We start from the raw sequence: 17,319 nt of genomic DNA, 5'->3' as shown, positions 1-17,319 counted from the left end.
AGGCAGCCATCAATGTTACAGATCAGCAGCTTTACCGTGGTGGGCGACGCCTTACCGAAATAGCCGTACCTGTGAGCGAGACATGGTGAAGTGTTTCCTTACATCACCAGCAGGGGCAGCACTGCACCCAGTAGTCGCCAAGTTACAGGAGGCGGTGTCCTCAGTAATATATTGAGTGATGGGTGGAGCCTACCTTTGGGGGGCGTGGTCTCATCTCACCTTTTAACCTTTTGCTCTGCAATGGGCCAGTCCAGCTCAATGTCGATGTCTACACTGTGCTCCGTCTTCATCTCGTAGTACGCCACCCTCCCGCCCTGCAAAGAAACAACGCATCAAAACACCGCCATGATAACATCACCCACTGGGTACAAGGGTCACAGTGATACAACCGCGAGGGAGGGGAATAACAGGCCTGCAAGAGGGGCTGCAGGGGAAGGGGACAACACGCCTACAAGATGCGCTGAGGGAGGGGTACCACACACCAGTGGGATACCGCGGACAATCAGCTCTTTGGTGGCAAAGTAGAGGGATCCGTTCTCGAAGAGCTCCCCACTCCAGTCCTGGCGACATGGTCGGTGCTCCGGGTTCAGGTTTTCTGGTACCATGGCCTCACCTGGAACATGATCAGGGTCACTGGTAAGAACACCCAGGATCAGGAAGCTGGGACTTGTAGTTCAGCTGCTATGCACACCCCCTACTATCTGTAGCCAATGAGCAATCCTAGAATGGTAGAGTAGGAAGGGAACCTCGGTGTCCTCGTGGCCAACCCCCTGCTCAATGCAGGAGTTACTAAACCATCTCAGACAGATGTCTGTCCAGCCTCTGAAGACTTCCATTGAAGGAAGACTCACCACCTCTCATGGCCGCCTGTTCCACTCATTGATCACCCTCACTGTCAGCCTTCTAATATCTACTCTGTGTCTCCTCCCATTCAGTTTCATCCCATTGCTTCTAGTCTTTCCTTGTGCAAATGAGAATAAAGTTGATCCTTCTACAATGTGACAGCCCCTGAGATATTTGTAGACAGCTATTAAGTCTCCTCTCAGTCTTCTCTTCTGCAAGCTAAACATTCCCAAATCCTGCAACCTTTCCTCATAAGACAGGGTTTGCAGACCGGTCACCATTCTGGTCGCTCTTCTCTGAACGTGCTCCAGTTTGTTGATGTCTTTTTTAAAATGTGGTGCCCAAAACTGGACACAGTATTCCAGATGAGGTCTGACCAAAGAGGAGTAGAGGGAAATAATGACTTCACGTGATCTAGACTGTATGCTTCTGTTAATACATCCTAGAATTGTATTTGTCTTTTTTGCTGCTGCATCACACTGTTGACTCATGTGCAGTCTGTGATCTATTAGTATACCCAAGTCTTTTTCACACGTGCTGTTGCTTAGTTCTATTCCATTGCAATGATGACTTTCCCGCCTGCTCACCTGGCGCCTTCACTTCTCGCCACCTGAATAGGTGATAGCGGACGACCGAGACCACGGAGTCGTAGCCCTCAGTGCAGATCATATCCACCACCTTGATGAGGTCTTCAGGGTGGAGGCACGGAGAGGTGGCCTGCATGTTTCCCACAACATCCACCTCTGTGAAAGAGAAGAGCGTGAGAGACCGAGCCCAGGGTGCAGCACCCATGTTGGGGGACACTGCCAACGTGGGCAACAAGGGGACGAGAAGTGGGAAGCTTCTGCTCGTCATTAGACTTTGGTGGTTCTGGGTGGTCCACAATGACCCCGCTGACCTCTGACCTGGGTGATGCTGGACAAACTCCTGGATGGTCTCCAGGGAGGAGGTCGTGTCCTTAGACACCGCCGCACTCCTCCGATGAACCCGTGCCCCGTATTCCTGCGCCACCTTCTCAATCTCATCGTTGTCTGTAGAAACCCAGATGCTGGAAGAAAAAGAAAATTGTGAGAACCCAGAAATCCGGAGACAGAGAGAAACAAAAGAGCGACGGAACGGGGAGAGAGAGAGAGCGCGACGGAACGGGGAGAGAGAGAGAGCGAGCGCGACGGAACGGGGAGAGAGAGAGAGCGAGCGCGACGGAACGGGGAGAGAGAGAGAGAGAGCGCGACGGAACGGGGAGAGAGAGAGAGAGAGCGCGACGGAACGGGGAGAGAGAGAGAGAGAGCGCGACGGAACGGGGAGAGAGAGAGAGAGAGCGCGACGGAACGGGGAGAGAGAGAGAGAGAGCGCGACGGAACGGGGAGAGAGAGAGAGCGCGACGGAACGGGGAGAGAGAGAGAGAGAGCGCGACGGAACGGGGAGAGAGAGAGAGAGAGCGCGACGGAACGGGGAGAGAGAGAGAGAGAGCGCGACGGAACGGGGAGAGAGAGAGAGAGCGCGACGGAACGGGGAGAGAGAGAGAGAGCGCGACGGAACGGGGAGAGAGAGAGAGAGCGCGACGGAACGGGGAGAGAGAGAGAGAGCGCGACGGAACGGGGAGAGAGAGAGAGAGCGCGACGGAACGGGGAGAGAGAGAGAGAGCGCGACGGAACGGGGAGAGAGAGAGAGAGCGCGACGGAACGGGGAGAGAGAGAGAGAGCGCGACGGAACGGGGAGAGAGCGAGAGAGCGCGACGGAACGGGGAGAGAGCGAGAGAGCGCGACGGAACGGGGAGAGAGCGAGAGAGCGCGACGGAACGGGGAGAGAGCGAGAGAGCGCGACGGAACGGGGAGAGAGCGAGAGAGCGCGACGGAACGGGGAGAGAGCGAGAGAGCGCGACGGAACGGGGAGAGCGCGACGGAACGGGGAGAGAGCGACGGAACGGGGAGAGAGCGACGGAACGGGGAGAGAGCGACGGAACGGGGAGAGAGCGACGGAACGGGGAGAGAGCGACGGAACGGGGAGAGAGCGACGGAACGGGGAGAGAGCGACGGAACGGGGAGAGAGCGACGGAACGGGGAGAGAGCGACGGAACGGGGAGAGAGCGACGGAACGGGGAGAGAGCGACGGAACGGGGAGAGAGCGACGGAACGGGGAGAGAGCGACGGAACGGGGAGAGAGCGACGGAACGGGGAGAGAGCGACGGAACGGGGAGAGAGCGACGGAACGGGGAGAGAGCGACGGAACGGGGAGAGAGCGACGGAACGGGGAGAGAGCGACGGAACGGCGAGAGAGCGACGGAACGGGGAGAGAGCGACGGAACGGGGAGAGAGCGACGGAACGGGGAGAGAGCGACGGAACGGGGAGAGAGCGAGAGAGCGACGGAACGGGGAGAGAGCGAGAGAGCGACGGAACGGGGAGAGAGCGAGAGAGCGACGGAACGGGGAGAGAGCGAGAGAGCGACGGAACGGGGAGAGAGCGAGAGAGCGACGGAACGGGGAGAGAGCGAGAGAGCGACGGAACGGGGAGAGAGCGAGAGAGCGACGGAACGGGGAGAGAGCGAGAGAGCGACGGAACGGGGAGAGAGCGAGAGAGCGACGGAACGGGGAGAGAGCGAGAGAGCGACGGAACGGGGAGAGAGCGAGAGAGCGACGGAACGGGGAGAGAGCGAGAGAGCGACGGAACGGGGAGAGAGCGAGAGAGCGACGGAACGGGGAGAGAGCGAGAGAGCGACGGAACGGGGGAGAGAGCGAGAGAGCGACGGAACGGGGAGAGAGCGAGAGAGCGACGGAACGGGGAGAGAGCGAGAGAGCGACGGAACGGGGAGAGAGCGAGAGAGCGACGGAACGGGGAGAGAGCGAGAGAGCGACGGAACGGGGAGAGAGCGAGAGAGCGACGGAACGGGGAGAGAGCGAGAGAGCGACGGAACGGGGAGAGAGAGCGCGAGCGACGGAACGGGGAGAGAGAGCGCGAGCGACGGAACGGGGAGAGAGAGCGCGCGACGGAACGGGGAGAGAGAGCGCGCGACGGAACGGGGAGAGAGCGCGCGACGGAACGGGGAGAGAGCGCGCGACGGAACGGGGAGAGAGCGCGCGACGGAACGGGGAGAGAGCGCGCGACGGAACGGGGAGAGAGCGCGCGACGGAACGGGGAGAGAGAGCGCGCGACGGAACGGGGAGAGAGAGCGCGCGACGGAACGGGGAGAGAGAGCGCGCGACGGAACGGGGAGAGAGAGCGCGCGACGGAACGGGGAGAGAGAGCGCGCGACGGAACGGGGAGAGAGAGCGCGCGACGGAACGGGGAGAGAGAGCGCGCGACGGAACGGGGAGAGAGAGCGCGCGACGGAACGGGGAGAGAGAGCGCGCGACGGAACGGGGAGAGAGAGCGCGACGGAACGGGGAGAGAGAGCGCGACGGAACGGGGAGAGAGAGCGCGACGGAACGGGGAGAGAGAGCGCGACGGAACGGGGAGAGAGCGCGACGGAACGGGGAGAGAGAGCGCGACGGAACGGGGAGAGAGAGCGCGACGGAACGGGGAGAGAGAGCGCGACGGAACGGGGAGAGAGAGCGCGACGGAACGGGGAGAGAGAGCGCGACGGAACGGGGAGAGAGAGCGCGACGGAACGGGGAGAGAGAGCGCGACGGAACGGGGAGAGAGAGCGCGACGGAACGGGGAGAGAGAGCGCGACGGAACGGGGAGAGAGAGCGCGACGGAACGGGGAGAGAGAGCGCGACGGAACGGGGAGAGAGAGCGCGACGGAACGGGGAGAGAGAGCGCGACGGAACGGGGAGAGAGAGCGCGACGGAACGGGGAGAGAGAGCGCGACGGAACGGGGAGAGAGAGCGCGACGGAACGGGGAGAGAGAGCGCGACGGAACGGGGAGAGAGAGCGCGACGGAACGGGGAGAGAGAGCGCGACGGAACGGGGAGAGAGAGCGCGACGGAACGGGGAGAGAGAGCGCGACGGAACGGGGAGAGAGAGCGCGACGGAACGGGGAGAGAGAGCGCGACGGAACGGGGAGAGAGAGCGCGACGGAACGGGGAGAGAGAGCGCGACGGAACGGGGAGAGAGAGCGCGACGGAACGGGGAGAGAGAGCGCGACGGAACGGGGAGAGAGAGCGCGACGGAACGGGGAGAGAGAGCGCGACGGAACGGGGAGAGAGAGCGCGACGGAACGGGGAGAGAGAGCGCGACGGAACGGGGAGAGAGAGCGCGACGGAACGGGGAGAGAGAGCGCGACGGAACGGGGAGAGAGAGCGCGACGGAACGGGGAGAGAGAGCGCGACGGAACGGGGAGAGAGAGCGCGACGGAACGGGGAGAGAGAGCGCGACGGAACGGGGAGAGAGAGCGCGACGGAACGGGGAGAGAGAGCGCGACGGAACGGGGAGAGAGAGCGCGACGGAACGAGAGGCAGACGTGGTGACAGGCATTATTACAGCGGAAATCATGGGAAGACTACAACTCCCATCATTAGTCGGGCGCTACATTTCCTATCACTCTCTTGGCTCCGTGGTCGCAATGTAAAGGGCGGGGCCTATGGTGACGGGTTGCAGTGTAAGGCTATGTGCACACGTTGCGGATTGGGATGCGGATTTTTCCATGCGGATTTGGCAAAATCCGAAGGTCAAAAGACCTGCAGTTTATCTGCGGTTTATCATCTCTACTATGTTAAAGGTGTGAAACCGCTGCGGAATCCGCACAAACAATTGACATCCTGCGGATTGTAATCCGCAGCAAATCCACCTGGAAAAAAACGCAGCGTGGGCACAGCGGATTTTAAAACCCATAGGCTAACATGGTACTGTACCATGCAGGGCTGAGGAGTCGGTAAGGCTAGTTTCACATTAGCGTTTTTTTGCACAGCGCATCGTGCGCATAAAAAACGCAAAGAAAAACGCAAAACAAACGCGCGTTTTTTTAACGTCATGCGCACGCTGATGCGTCAAAAAAACGCAGCGTTGCTTGCGTTTTACATGCGTTTGCGTTTTTTTATGCACATGCGTTTTTAAGTGTGACTTTTTCCATTGTCTAGAGAACATTCTAGACTTGTTTCACTCAAAAACGCATGCGCAAAAAAACGCAACCGTGCGCAAGACCATGCACACGCATGCGTTCCCATAGACTTCAATGTGTTGTTTTTGCGCATTCCGTGCGCAAGCGTTTTTTTTGCCGAGACAGGGCACACCAAAAAATGCAACATGTTGCGCCTGGCGCAAAAGACAAAAAAACGCATGCGCACGAAAACGCAAGTGTGCGCAAGACCATGCGCACGTCATGTTAAACATAGGTGCGCAGTGCGCACGATGCGCTGCGCACAAAAGCGCAAATGTGAAACCAGCCTAAGCCAAACCTGCGACTCAGACTCCTCAGTTTCCCTTACACCGACTCCGACTCCAACTCTGACTCCACGACTCCGACTCCCACATATATTGCTTATATTTAAGTGAAAAATATATTGTACAATGTGAACATCAGACATTTAATCATTTCTATGATCCAATAATCAAGATATTTAGATAGAACATAATATTTATTGGAATACGACTTTAGAACAAAAAACTGTAATAAATTGTAAATATGTAATACACTGTGTAACGGTACAGACCAAAGTTTGGACACACCTTCTCATTCTAAGAGTTTTCTTTATTTTCATGACTATGAAAATTGTAGATTCACTCTGAAGGCATCAAAACTATGAATTACCACATGTGGAATTATATAATTAACAAAAAAGTGTGAAACAACTGAAAATATGTCTTATATTTTAGGTTCTTCAAAGTAGCCACCTTTTGCTTTGATTACTGCTTTGCACACTCTGGGCATTCTCTTGATGAGCTTCAAGAGGTAGTCACCGGAAATGGTCTTCCAACGGTCTTGAAGGAGTTCCCAGAGATGCTTAGCACTTGTCGGCCCTTTTTCCTTCACTCTGCGGTCCAGCTCCAAACCATCTTGCTTGGGTTCAGGTCTGGTGACTGTGGAGGCCAGGTCATCTGGCGTAGCACCCCATCACTCTCCTTCTTGGTCAGATAGCCCTTACACAGCCTGGAGGTGTGTTTGGGGTCATTGTCCTGTTGAAAAATAAATGATGGTCCAACTAAACACAAACCGGATGGAATAGCATGCCGCTGCACGATGCTGTGGTAGCCATGCTGGTCAGTATGCCTTCAATTTTTAATAAATCCCCAACAGTGTCACCAGCAAAGCCCCCCCACACCATCACACCTCCTCCTCCTCCTCCTCCATGCTTCACGGTGGGAACCAGGCATGTAGAGTCCATCCGATCACCTTTTCTGCGTCGTACAAAGACACAGTGGTTGGAACCAAAGATCTCAAATTTGGACTCATCAGACCAAAGCACAGATTTCCACTGGTCTAATGTCCATTCCTTGTGTTATTTAGCCCAAACAAGTCTCTTCTGCTTGTTGCCTGTCCTTAGCAGTGGTTTCCTTGCAGCTATTTACCATGAAGGCCTGCTGCACAAAGTCTCCTCTTAACAGTTGTTGTAGAGATGTGTCTGCTGCTAGAACTCTGTGTGGCATTGACCTGGTCTCTAATCTGAGCTGCTGTTAACCTGCGATTTCTGAGGCTGGTGACTCGGATGAACTTATCCTCCGCAGCAGAGGTGACTCTTGGTCCTTTCCTGGGCCGGTCCTCATGTGAGCCAGTTTCTTTGTAGCGCTTGATGGTTTTTGCCAATTCTAACAGTCTATTCAGTAGGACTATCAGCTGTGTATCCACCAGACTTCTGCACAACACAACTGATGGTCCCAACCCCATTTATAAGGCAAGAAATCCCACTTATTAAACCTGACAGGGCACACCTGTGAAGTGAAAACCATTTCCGGTGACTACCTCTTGAAGCTCATCAAGAGAATGCCAAGAGTGTGCAAAGCAGTAATCAAAGCAAAAGGTGGCTACTTTGAAGAACCTAGAATAGAAGACATATTTTCAGTTGTTTCACACTTTTTTGTTAATTATATAATTCCACATGTGGTAATTCATAGTTTTGATGCCTTCAGAGGGAATCTACAATTTTCATAGTCATGAAAATAAAGAAAACTCTTTGATTGAGAAGGTGTGTCCAAACTTTTGGTCTGTACTGCGTATATACACACACACGATGACTTATCTCGGCTAAGATAAAGCCTAGATCCTCAGGCTACATTCACAAACCTAGGGGGGGGGGCAGAACCTCATACTGTTCTGCAGAACCTCATACTGCACACCTCAGCTGCTGCAGAACCTCATACTGCACACCCCCACACTTGAAAATAAAGCCTGCACCTTAAGATGTGGTGATGAATGCAGTCTATTTATTCCAACTATCAGTTGATGTTACTGAAGACGAGCAATGCCTGTCCTGGGCGTCCTTTTGGGCAGCTATGAGGTGTACCTGACTGGCGCTAAAAAAAAAAAAAGGAGTGTTAGTCTGTGTGCTATCCGGCTTTCATTCTTTTTGGTACAGATATGATATGGATAGACAGATATGGATAAATGGATATATAGATAGAGCAGATTTCTAATCTGCTTTTCCTATTGAAAACATTATCTATGAGCTCAAAAACCTTTCAGGTGATGCAGTTTTTTTCAAAATCTGATCGGCTTTTGCAGCTGAAAAACGTATCCTCAAAAAAAGCAGCAAAAACGCTGTGTGTGAATGTAGCCTTAGATCAGGAATAGAACAGTCATTTATAGGACATTTCATAACTTTCCCAAATTCCTATGAAAAAATATTCAGCAAATTCTGCATTGAATTACTGTACCCAATTTATTATATATTTTAGGAGTCGGAGTCGGTCCATTTTATACCGACTCCACCAAAATGAGTACCGACTCCGACTCCACAGCCCTGGTACCATGTCAGCAGAACTGCTGCAGATCCGCAGGGCCAAAACCACTGCGAATCCGCAGCAGTATCCGCAACGTGTGCACATAGCCTTAGGGGGTGGGGCCCATGGTGACGGATCGCAGTGTAGGGGGCGGTGTCTCCATGGTGACGGGTCGCACTGTAGCGTAGGGGGCGGTGTCTCCATGGTGACGGGTCGCACTGTAGCGTAGGGGGCGGTGTCTCCATGGTGACGGGTCGCACTGTAGCGTAGGGGGCGGTGTCTCCATGGTGACGGGTCGCACTGTAGCGTAGGGGGCGGTGTCTCCATGGTGACGGGTCGCACTGTAGCGTAGGGGCGGTGTCTCCATGGTGACGGGTCGCACTGTAGCGTAGGGGCGGTGTCTCCATGGTGACGGGTCGCACTGTAGCGTAGGGGGCGGTGTCTCCATGGTGACGGGTCGCAGTGTAGCGTAGGGGGCGGTGTCTCCATGGTGACGGGTCGCAGTGTAGCGTAGGGGGCGGTGTCTCCATGGTGACGGGTCGCAGTGTAGCGTAGGGGGCGGTGTCTCCATGGTGACGGGTCGCACTGTAGCGTAGGGGGCGGTGTCTCCATGGTGACGGGTCGCACTGTAGCGTAGGGGGCGGTGTCTCCATGGTGACGGGTCGCACTGTAGCGTAGGGGGCGGTGTCTCCATGGTGACGGGTCGCACTGTAGCGTAGGGGGCGGTGTCTCCATGGTGACGGGTCGCACTGTAGCGTAGGGGGCGGTGTCTCCATGGTGACGGGTCGCACTGTAGCGTAGGGGGCGGTGTCTCCATGGTGACGGGTCGCACTGTAGCGTAGGGGGCGGTGTCTCCATGGTGACGGGTCGCACTGTAGCGTAGGGGGCGGTGTCTCCATGGTGACGGGTCGCACTGTAGCGTAGGGGGCGGTGTCTCCATGGTGACGGGTCGCACTGTAGCGTAGGGGGCGGTGTCTCCATGGTGACGGGTCGCACTGTAGCGTAGGGGGCGGTGTCTCCATGGTGACGGGTCGCACTGTAGCGTAGGGGGCGGTGTCTCCATGGTGACGGGTCGCACTGTAGCGTAGGGGGCGGTGTCTCCATGGTGACGGGTCGCACTGTAGCGTAGGGGGCGGTGTCTCCATGGTGACGGGTCGCACTGTAGCGTAGGGGGCGGTGTCTCCATGGTGACGGGTCGCACTGTAGCGTAGGGGGCGGTGTCTCCATGGTGACGGGTCGCACTGTAGCGTAGGGGGCGGTGTCTCCATGGTGACGGGTCGCACTGTAGCGTAGGGGGCGGTGTCTCCATGGTGACGGGTCGCACTGTAGCGTAGGGGGCGGTGTCTCCATGGTGACGGGTCGCACTGTAGCGTAGGGGGCGGTGTCTCCATGGTGACGGGTCGCACTGTAGCGTAGGGGGCGGTGTCTCCATGGTGACGGGTCGCACTGTAGCGTAGGGGGCGGTGTCTCCATGGTGACGGGTCGCACTGTAGCGTAGGGGGCGGTGTCTCCATGGTGACGGGTCGCACTGTAGCGTAGGGGGCGGTGTCTCCATGGTGACGGGTCGCACTGTAGCGTAGGGGGCGGTGTCTCCATGGTGACGGGTCGCACTGTAGCGTAGGGGGCGGTGTCTCCATGGTGACGGGTCGCACTGTAGCGTAGGGGGCGGTGTCTCCATGGTGACGGGTCGCACTGTAGCGTAGGGGGCGGTGTCTCCATGGTGACGGGTCGCACTGTAGCGTAGGGGGCGGTGTCTCCATGGTGACGGGTCGCACTGTAGCGTAGGGGGCGGTGTCTCCATGGTGACGGGTCGCACTGTAGCGTAGGGGGCGGTGTCTCCATGGTGACGGGTCGCACTGTAGCGTAGGGGGCGGTGTCTCCATGGTGACGGGTCGCACTGTAGCGTAGGGGGCGGTGTCTCCATGGTGACGGGTCGCACTGTAGCGTAGGGGGCGGTGTCTCCATGGTGACGGGTCGCACTGTAGCGTAGGGGGCGGTGTCTCCATGGTGACGGGTCGCACTGTAGCGTAGGGGGCGGTGTCTCCATGGTGACGGGTCGCACTGTAGCGTAGGGGGCGGTGTCTCCATGGTGACGGGTCGCACTGTAGCGTAGGGGGCGGTGTCTCCATGGTGACGGGTCGCACTGTAGCGTAGGGGGCGGTGTCTCCATGGTGACGGGTCGCACTGTAGCGTAGGGGGCGGTGTCTCCATGGTGACGGGTCGCACTGTAGCGTAGGGGGCGGTGTCTCCATGGTGACGGGTCGCACTGTAGCGTAGGGGGCGGTGTCTCCATGGTGACGGGTCGCACTGTAGCGTAGGGGGCGGTGTCTCCATGGTGACGGGTCGCACTGTAGCGTAGGGGGCGGTGTCTCCATGGTGACGGGTCGCACTGTAGCGTAGGGGGTGGTGTCTCCATGGTGACGGGTCGCACTGTAGCGTAGGGGGCGGTGTCTCCATGGTGACGGGTCGCACTGTAGCGTAGGGGGCGGTGTCTCCATGGTGACGGGTCGCACTGTAGTGTAGGGGGCGGTGTCTCCATGGTGACGGGTCGCACTGTAGTGTAGGGGGCGGTGTCTCCATGGTGACGGGTCGCACTGTAGCGTAGGGGGCGGTGTCTCCATGGTGACGGGTCGCACTGTAGCGTAGGGGGCGGTGTCTCCATGGTGACGGGTCGCACTGTAGCGTAGGGGGCGCTGTCTCCATGGTGACGGGTCGCACTGTAGTGTAGGGGGCGGTGTCTCCATGGTGACGGGTCGCACTGTAGTGTAGGGGGCGGTGTCTCCATGGTGACGGGTCGCACTGTAGTGTAGGGGGCGGTGTCTCCATGGTGACGGGTCGCACTGTAGTGTAGGGGGCGCTGTCTCCATGGTGACGGGTCGCACTGTAGTGTAGGGGGCGCTGTCTCCATGGTCACCTGTGGAAGGCTCCGCTGTCCAGCGCCGCCCGCAGCACCCAGCCTATCAGCGGCTTCCCCGCCAACTTCCTGATGTTCTTCAGCGGAATCCCCTTGCTGCCGCCCCGGGCCAGGACCAGCGCCGCCACATGCCGCCGCCCGCGCTCCGCCGCCATCGTATCCGGGTCCTACGTGTCCGGACCGCGAGTCTGTACTTCGCAGGTGAAGGTTGTAGTGGGCGTGTTAGGGGAGGGGCAGCGCTGATTGGTTGATCAGAGCAGTGAAGGTGCGCAGTCGGGAGCGCGCTCAGTCTCTGAGGCAGGTGGGAAGGCGCACAGTCGGGAGAGCGCTCAGTTTCTGTGGCATGCTGGGAAGGCGCGCAGTCGGGAGCGCGCTCAGTCTCTGAGGCAGGTGGGAAGGCGCACAGTCGGGAGAGCGCTCAGTTTCTGTGGCATGCTGGGAAGGCGCGCAGTCGGGAGCGCGCTCAGTCTCTGGCATGCTGGGAAGGTGCGCAGTCGGGAGCGCGCTCAGTCTCTGAGGCAGGTGGGAAGGCGCGCAGTCGGGAGCGCGCTCAGTTTCTGAGGCATGCTGGGAAGGTGCGCAGTCGGGGGCACGCTCAGTCTCTGAGGCAGGTGGGAAGGCGCACAGTCGGGAGAGCGCTCAGTCTCCGAGGCAGGTGGGAAGGCGCACAGTCGGGAGAGCGCTCAGTCTCCGAGGCAGGTGGGAAGGCGCGCAGTCAAGAGCGCGCTCAGTCTCTGTGGCATGCTGGGAAGGCGCGCAGTCGGGAGCGCAATCAGTCTCTGGCATGCTGGGAAGGCGCGCAGTCAGGAGCGCGCTCAGTCTCTGACGCAGCTGGGAAGGCGCGCAGTCGGGAGCCCGCTCAGTATCTGACGCAGCTGGGAAGGCGCGCAGTCAGGAGCGCGCTCAGTCTGTGAGGCATGCTGGGAAGGCGCGCAGTCGGGAGCGCGCTCAGTCTGTGAGGCATGCTGGGAAGGCGCGCAGTCAGGAGCGCGCTCAGTCTCTGAGGCATGCTGGGAAGGCGCGCAGTCAGGAGCGCGCTCAGTCTCTGTGGCATGCTGGGAAGGCACGCAGTCGGGAGCGCGCTCAGTCTCTGTGGCATGCTGGGAAGGCACGCAGTCAGGAGCGCGCTCAGTCTCTGTGGCATGCTGGGAAGGCGCGCAGTCAGGAGCGCGCTCAGTCTCTGAGGCATGCTGGGAAGGCGCGCAGTCAGGAGCGCGCTCAGTCTCTGTGGCATGCTGGGAAGGCACGCAGTCGGGAGCGCGCTCAGTCTCAGAGGCAGGCTGGGAAGGCGCGCAGTCGGGAGCGCGCTCAGTCTGTGAGGCATGCTGGGAAGGCGCGCAGTCGGGAGCGCGCTTAGTCTCTGAGGCATGCTGGGAAGGCGCGCAGTCGGGAGCGCGCTCAGTCTCTGAGGCATGCTGGGAAGGCGCGCAGTCGGGAGCGCGCTCAGTCTCAGAGGCAGGCTGGGAAGGCGCGCAGTCGGGAGCGCGCTCAGTCTGTGAGGCATGCTGGTAAGGCGCGCAGTCGGGAGCGCGCTTAGTCTCTGAGGCATGCTGGGAAGGCGCGCAGTCAGGAGCGCGCTCAGTCTCTGTGGCATGCTGGGAAGGCGCGCAGTCGGGAGCGCGCTCAGTCTCAGAGGCAGGCTGGGAAGGCGCGCAGTCGGGAGCGCGCTCAGTCTGTGAGGCATGCTGGGAAGGCGCGCAGTCGGGAGCGCGCTTAGTCTCTGAGGCATGCTGGGAAGGCGCGCAGTCGGGAGCGCGCTCAGTCTCTGAGGCATGCTGGGAAGGCGCGCAGTCGGGAGCGCGCTCAGTCTCAGAGGCAGGCTGGGAAGGCGCGCAGTCGGGAGCGCGATCAGTCTGTGAGGCATGCTGGTAAGGCGCGCAGTCGGGAGCGCGCTTAGTCTCTGAGGCATGCTGGGAAGGCGCGCAGTCAGGAGCGCGCTCAGTCTCTGTGGCATGCTGGGAAGGCGCGCAGTCGGGAGCGCGCTCAGTCTCAGAGGCAGGCTGGGAAGGCGCGCAGTCGGGAGCGCGCTCAGTCTGTGAGGCATGCTGGGAAGGCGCGCAGTCGGGAGCGCGCTTAGTCTCTGAGGCATGCTGGGTGTGACATCGGCGGTTATGCCCGCCGATGCCCCTTTCGCTGCGGCGGCCGCTGCGGCCTCCCCTCACCTGCGCGCTCCCGCTCGGTCACGTGCCCGCCGTCAGTTCCTCTTCTCCTCGGCTCCTCCTTCCCGCCCCCTGGTTCGCGCTCGCCGCCGTCTTTCCTCTCTCTCCCATGATGGGCGGCACTGAGGGGCGGGCCTGGTCTCCCCTGCGATGGGCGGCGCCGAAGGGCGGGTTTTGGTGACGAGCATCCGGGGGCTGCTGTACTTCAGGCGTCCTCGCAGTTAGGAGGACGCCTGACGATCGTGTAGTTTTCCTGCACTCTCTGGCCTCTACAGTTCTACTGTAGCTTTCCGCGTTCCGCCTGACACTCCCTGTCGCTCCCTTTCTCCTGCGTCCTTCCCTCCCAGCCTGCCTGTGCACTGTCTCCCATCTCCGGTGCCGTCCTCCTCCTTCTGCCCGTCTAGGTCCTCCCACGTACCTTTGCCTTCCCTCTCCTTCTGTCCGTGGAGCCGTCCCTCTTGGTTCCGGCTGTCGCGCCTCCGTCCTCTGTGGTCCTGCCCCAAACGATCCCTGTATAGGGGTCGGTCTTCACCTGGTGTGCTCGACCCTGGGGCTCCGGATCCGCGATCCAGAGGGTCCACTCTCTATCTTAGGTACCCCTAGCGTTACAGTATCGTCAGGCCATGGACCCCGCCGGTGCCGCGGCTGCCACTCAAAAGGAACTGCTCTTCCTTAGAGAAAATCAGAACCGTATCATGTCATTCATGAAGTCCATGGACACCCGGCTCTCCGCTCTTCAGACCGCAGACCCAGCACACGCACCCCTATTAGTCAGTCTCCAGCAGGAGCTCGCACAACAGCGCGATGCTCAGTCTCACATTTTGGGGTATATGGCCTCCGTGGATGATAGGCTGCTTTCTTTGCAGTCCTCCACGGCCGCCTCCACCCTAGCCCGGGACACCGTCTCTACTCCCCCTCCCCGTCTCGGTAAACCACCCAGGTACTGTGGGGACCCAAAATTGTGTAGGGGATTTTTAAATCAGTGCAGGTTGCACTTTGATCTTTCGCCCCAACAGTATCCTACGGACCGTGCTAAAGTGGCCTTTATAATCTCCCACCTTGAGGGGGAGGCGTTGGCTTGGGTGAATCCATTATGGGAGAGGGATGACCCGGTGGTGACCAACATCCAGTGTTTTTTGGAGACATTTCGCAAGGTTTTCGATGAACCTGGACGCCTTGCTTCCTCCACTGAGGCCCTTTTTAACCTCTGCCAGGGGTCCCTTACGGTAGGGCAATACGCCATCCGTTTTCGGACCTTGTCCTCGGAGCTGGGGTGGAATAATGAAGCCCTGGTTGGTGCGTTTTGGAGAGGACTTTCTGGTAAAATCAAAGACGAGTTGGCCGGGCGTGACCTCCCTACCACCCTGGAGGATCTCATCTCCTTGGCTACTCGTATTGATCTGCGTTTTCAGGAGCGCGCCCGAGAGTCGGCTAGGGAGAAGAGGTCCTTTAGGTTATACCAAGCTCCTATTCCGCGCACCGTTGCCCCTCCTAGTAACACCGCTCCTGAGCCCATGCAAGTTGATCGCATCAAGTTGTCTGAACAACGGCGTAGGGAGAGAATGTCCAAGGGACTCTGTCTCTATTGTGGAGGGGCCAACCACTTCATACGCACTTGTCCTGAGAGACCGGGAAACGCATCCGCCTAGGCCAGGTAGGAGAGGGCCCCCTAGGTGATTCTACCCCCTCTCTTCCACTTACTGTTTCAGCTCTGCTTATTTCAGGACGGGGGCGTAGCTCTGTGGAGGCGTATGTGGACTCGGGCGCGGCAGGCAACTTCATCCACCAGGAGGAGGTGGACAGGCTCCAGATTCCCGTGGTCGTCCTAAGTAATCCTCGAGCAATCACCTCCGTTGACGGCAAACCTCTTCCAGGGCTCGTCACCTCGGTAACCACTGAAGTAAACCTGCAAGTTGGCGCCCTCCACTCTGAAAGGATTGCCTTTTATGTCTTGCCTCAGTTGTCCCACGCCATTCTTTTGGGGCTACCTTGGCTCAGGCGGCATGAGCCTGTTATCGATTGGCGCTCCGGAGAGATCCTGCGCTGGGGGCACGCCTGCCATGCAAGCTGTTTACGTAACCTGGTTCGTCCCCAGCCTCAGCGCAAGCCTACAGACCTCCCTGGTCTTCCTGTGCCATATCACGCTTATGCTGATGTTTTCTGCAAAAGAGAGGCGGATTCCCTGCCACCGCACCGGTCTTATGACTGCCCCATCGACCTGATGCCTGGAGCGATTCCTCCCAGAGGTAGAACATACCCTCTCTCTCCAGCCGAGACCACTGCCATGACGGAATATATCCGCGAAAACCTCTCCAAGGGGTTTATCCGAAAGTCTTCCTCTCCTGCAGGCGCAGGTTTTTTCTTCGTCCGGAAGAAAGATGGATCACTGCGGCCTTGCATTGATTACCGGGGCCTGAACAAAATCACCATCAAGAATCGTTACCCTCTTCCGTTGATTCCGGAGCTTTTTGACCGGTTGAGAGGAGCCCGGATCTTCACGAAGTTAGACCTGCGGGGAGCCTACAATTTGGTCCGAATCCGTGCTGGGGACGAGTGGAAAACGGCCTTCAATACTCGTGACGGGCATTATGAATATCTAGTCATGCCATTTGGCCTTTGCAATGCCCCCGCTGTGTTCCAAGAATTTATCAATGAGGTATTCCGGGATCTACTCTATTCTTGTGTTGTCATCTACCTGGACGACATCCTCGTTTTCTCCCCCGATCTGCCTTCTCATCGCAGGAGTGTACGCTTGGTCTTGCATCGTCTCCGAGAGAACCAACTCTACGCCAAGATCGAGAAATGCCTTTTTGAGCAGTCGTCACTACCCTTCTTGGGATATGTCGTTTCCGACTCCGGTCTAAGCATGGATCCCGAAAAACTCGATGCGGTTCTCAAGTGGCCTCGTCCTGTGGGGATTAAGGCCATCCAGCGGTTTCTTGGGTTCGCAAACTATTACCGCCAGTTTGTGCCTCACTTTTCCACGGTTACCAAACCCATCACGAACCTGACCCGTAAAGGAACGAAGACCAACAGCTGGTCCCCTGAAGCGGAGGAAGCTTTCCAAACTCTGAAACGTTCTTTTGCCTCAGCACCCATTTTGCATCGGCCTGTGGCCAGCAGACCCTTTGTCCTGGAAGTGGATGCCTCCTCCACTGGAGCTGGGGCGGTCTTGTCCCAGCAGGCTTCGTCCGGACGGCTGGTTCCATGCGGTTTTTTCTCTAAAATCTTTTCACCGGCGGAGTGCAACTACTCCATTGGAGACCGTGAATTACTGGCCATTAAGATGGCCTTAACTGAATGGCGGTATTTACTCGAGGGAGCTGTACATCCCTTTACCATCCTCACAGACCACAAAAACCTGGCCTATCTGCAATCCGCCCAAAGGCTCAATGCCCGACAAGCCAGGTGGGCCTTGTTTTTTTCCCGCTTTGACTTCCAACTTCACTTCCGACCGGGTAATAGGAACATCAAGGCCGATGCCCTTTCCAGGTCGTTGCAGTCTTCAGAGAGGGACGAAATCCCATCCTGTATCATCGAGCCTTCCAGGATGATCACCGTGGCTCCTGTGAATTTTGCTACCCCTCCGCC

The 17,319-nt window shown here is 58.3% G+C and overlaps 1 protein-coding gene across 1 annotated transcript; it reads right to left on the bottom strand.

Annotated features, from left to right (window-relative positions):
* Positions 1–215: 215 nt before the first annotated feature.
* LOC141074967 (N-acylneuraminate cytidylyltransferase-like) lies at positions 216–11,826 on the bottom strand. Its single transcript, XM_073562298.1, has 5 exons — positions 11,570–11,826; positions 1,749–1,891; positions 1,431–1,586; positions 483–613; positions 216–314 (listed from the first exon to the last, which is right to left on the bottom strand). The coding sequence occupies exons 1-5, from the start codon at positions 11,722–11,724 to the stop codon at positions 216–218; spliced, it is 684 nt and encodes a 227-aa protein (XP_073418399.1). The 5' UTR covers positions 11,725–11,826.
* Positions 11,827–17,319: the final 5,493 nt, after the last annotated feature.

The sequence above is a fragment of the Dendrobates tinctorius genome, unplaced genomic scaffold (genome assembly GCF_039654945.1).
Source record: "Dendrobates tinctorius isolate UK_male_01 unplaced genomic scaffold, ASM3965494v1 ptg000344l, whole genome shotgun sequence".
Lineage (NCBI taxonomy): Eukaryota > Metazoa > Chordata > Amphibia > Anura > Dendrobatidae > Dendrobates > Dendrobates tinctorius.
The sequence above is the reverse complement of the archived record's forward strand: the minus strand, read 5'-3'. Positions and strand labels throughout refer to the sequence as shown.

What these genes read in the sequence shown, in the direction of transcription:
- LOC141074967 (XM_073562298.1), bottom strand. Translation starts at nt 11,724, where the DNA reads ATGGCGGCGGAGCGCGGGCGGCGGCATGTGGCGGCGCTGGTCCTGGCC. An exon ending in GTTTGTCCAGCATCACCCAG is followed by an intron (nt 1,587 to 1,748) that starts GTCAGAGGTCAG and finishes TCTCTTTCACAG; the next exon opens with AGGTGGATGTTGTGGGAAAC. An exon ending in TTGTCCGCGGTATCCCACTG is followed by an intron (nt 315 to 482) that starts GTGTGTGGTACC and finishes GTTTCTTTGCAG; the next exon opens with GGCGGGAGGGTGGCGTACTA.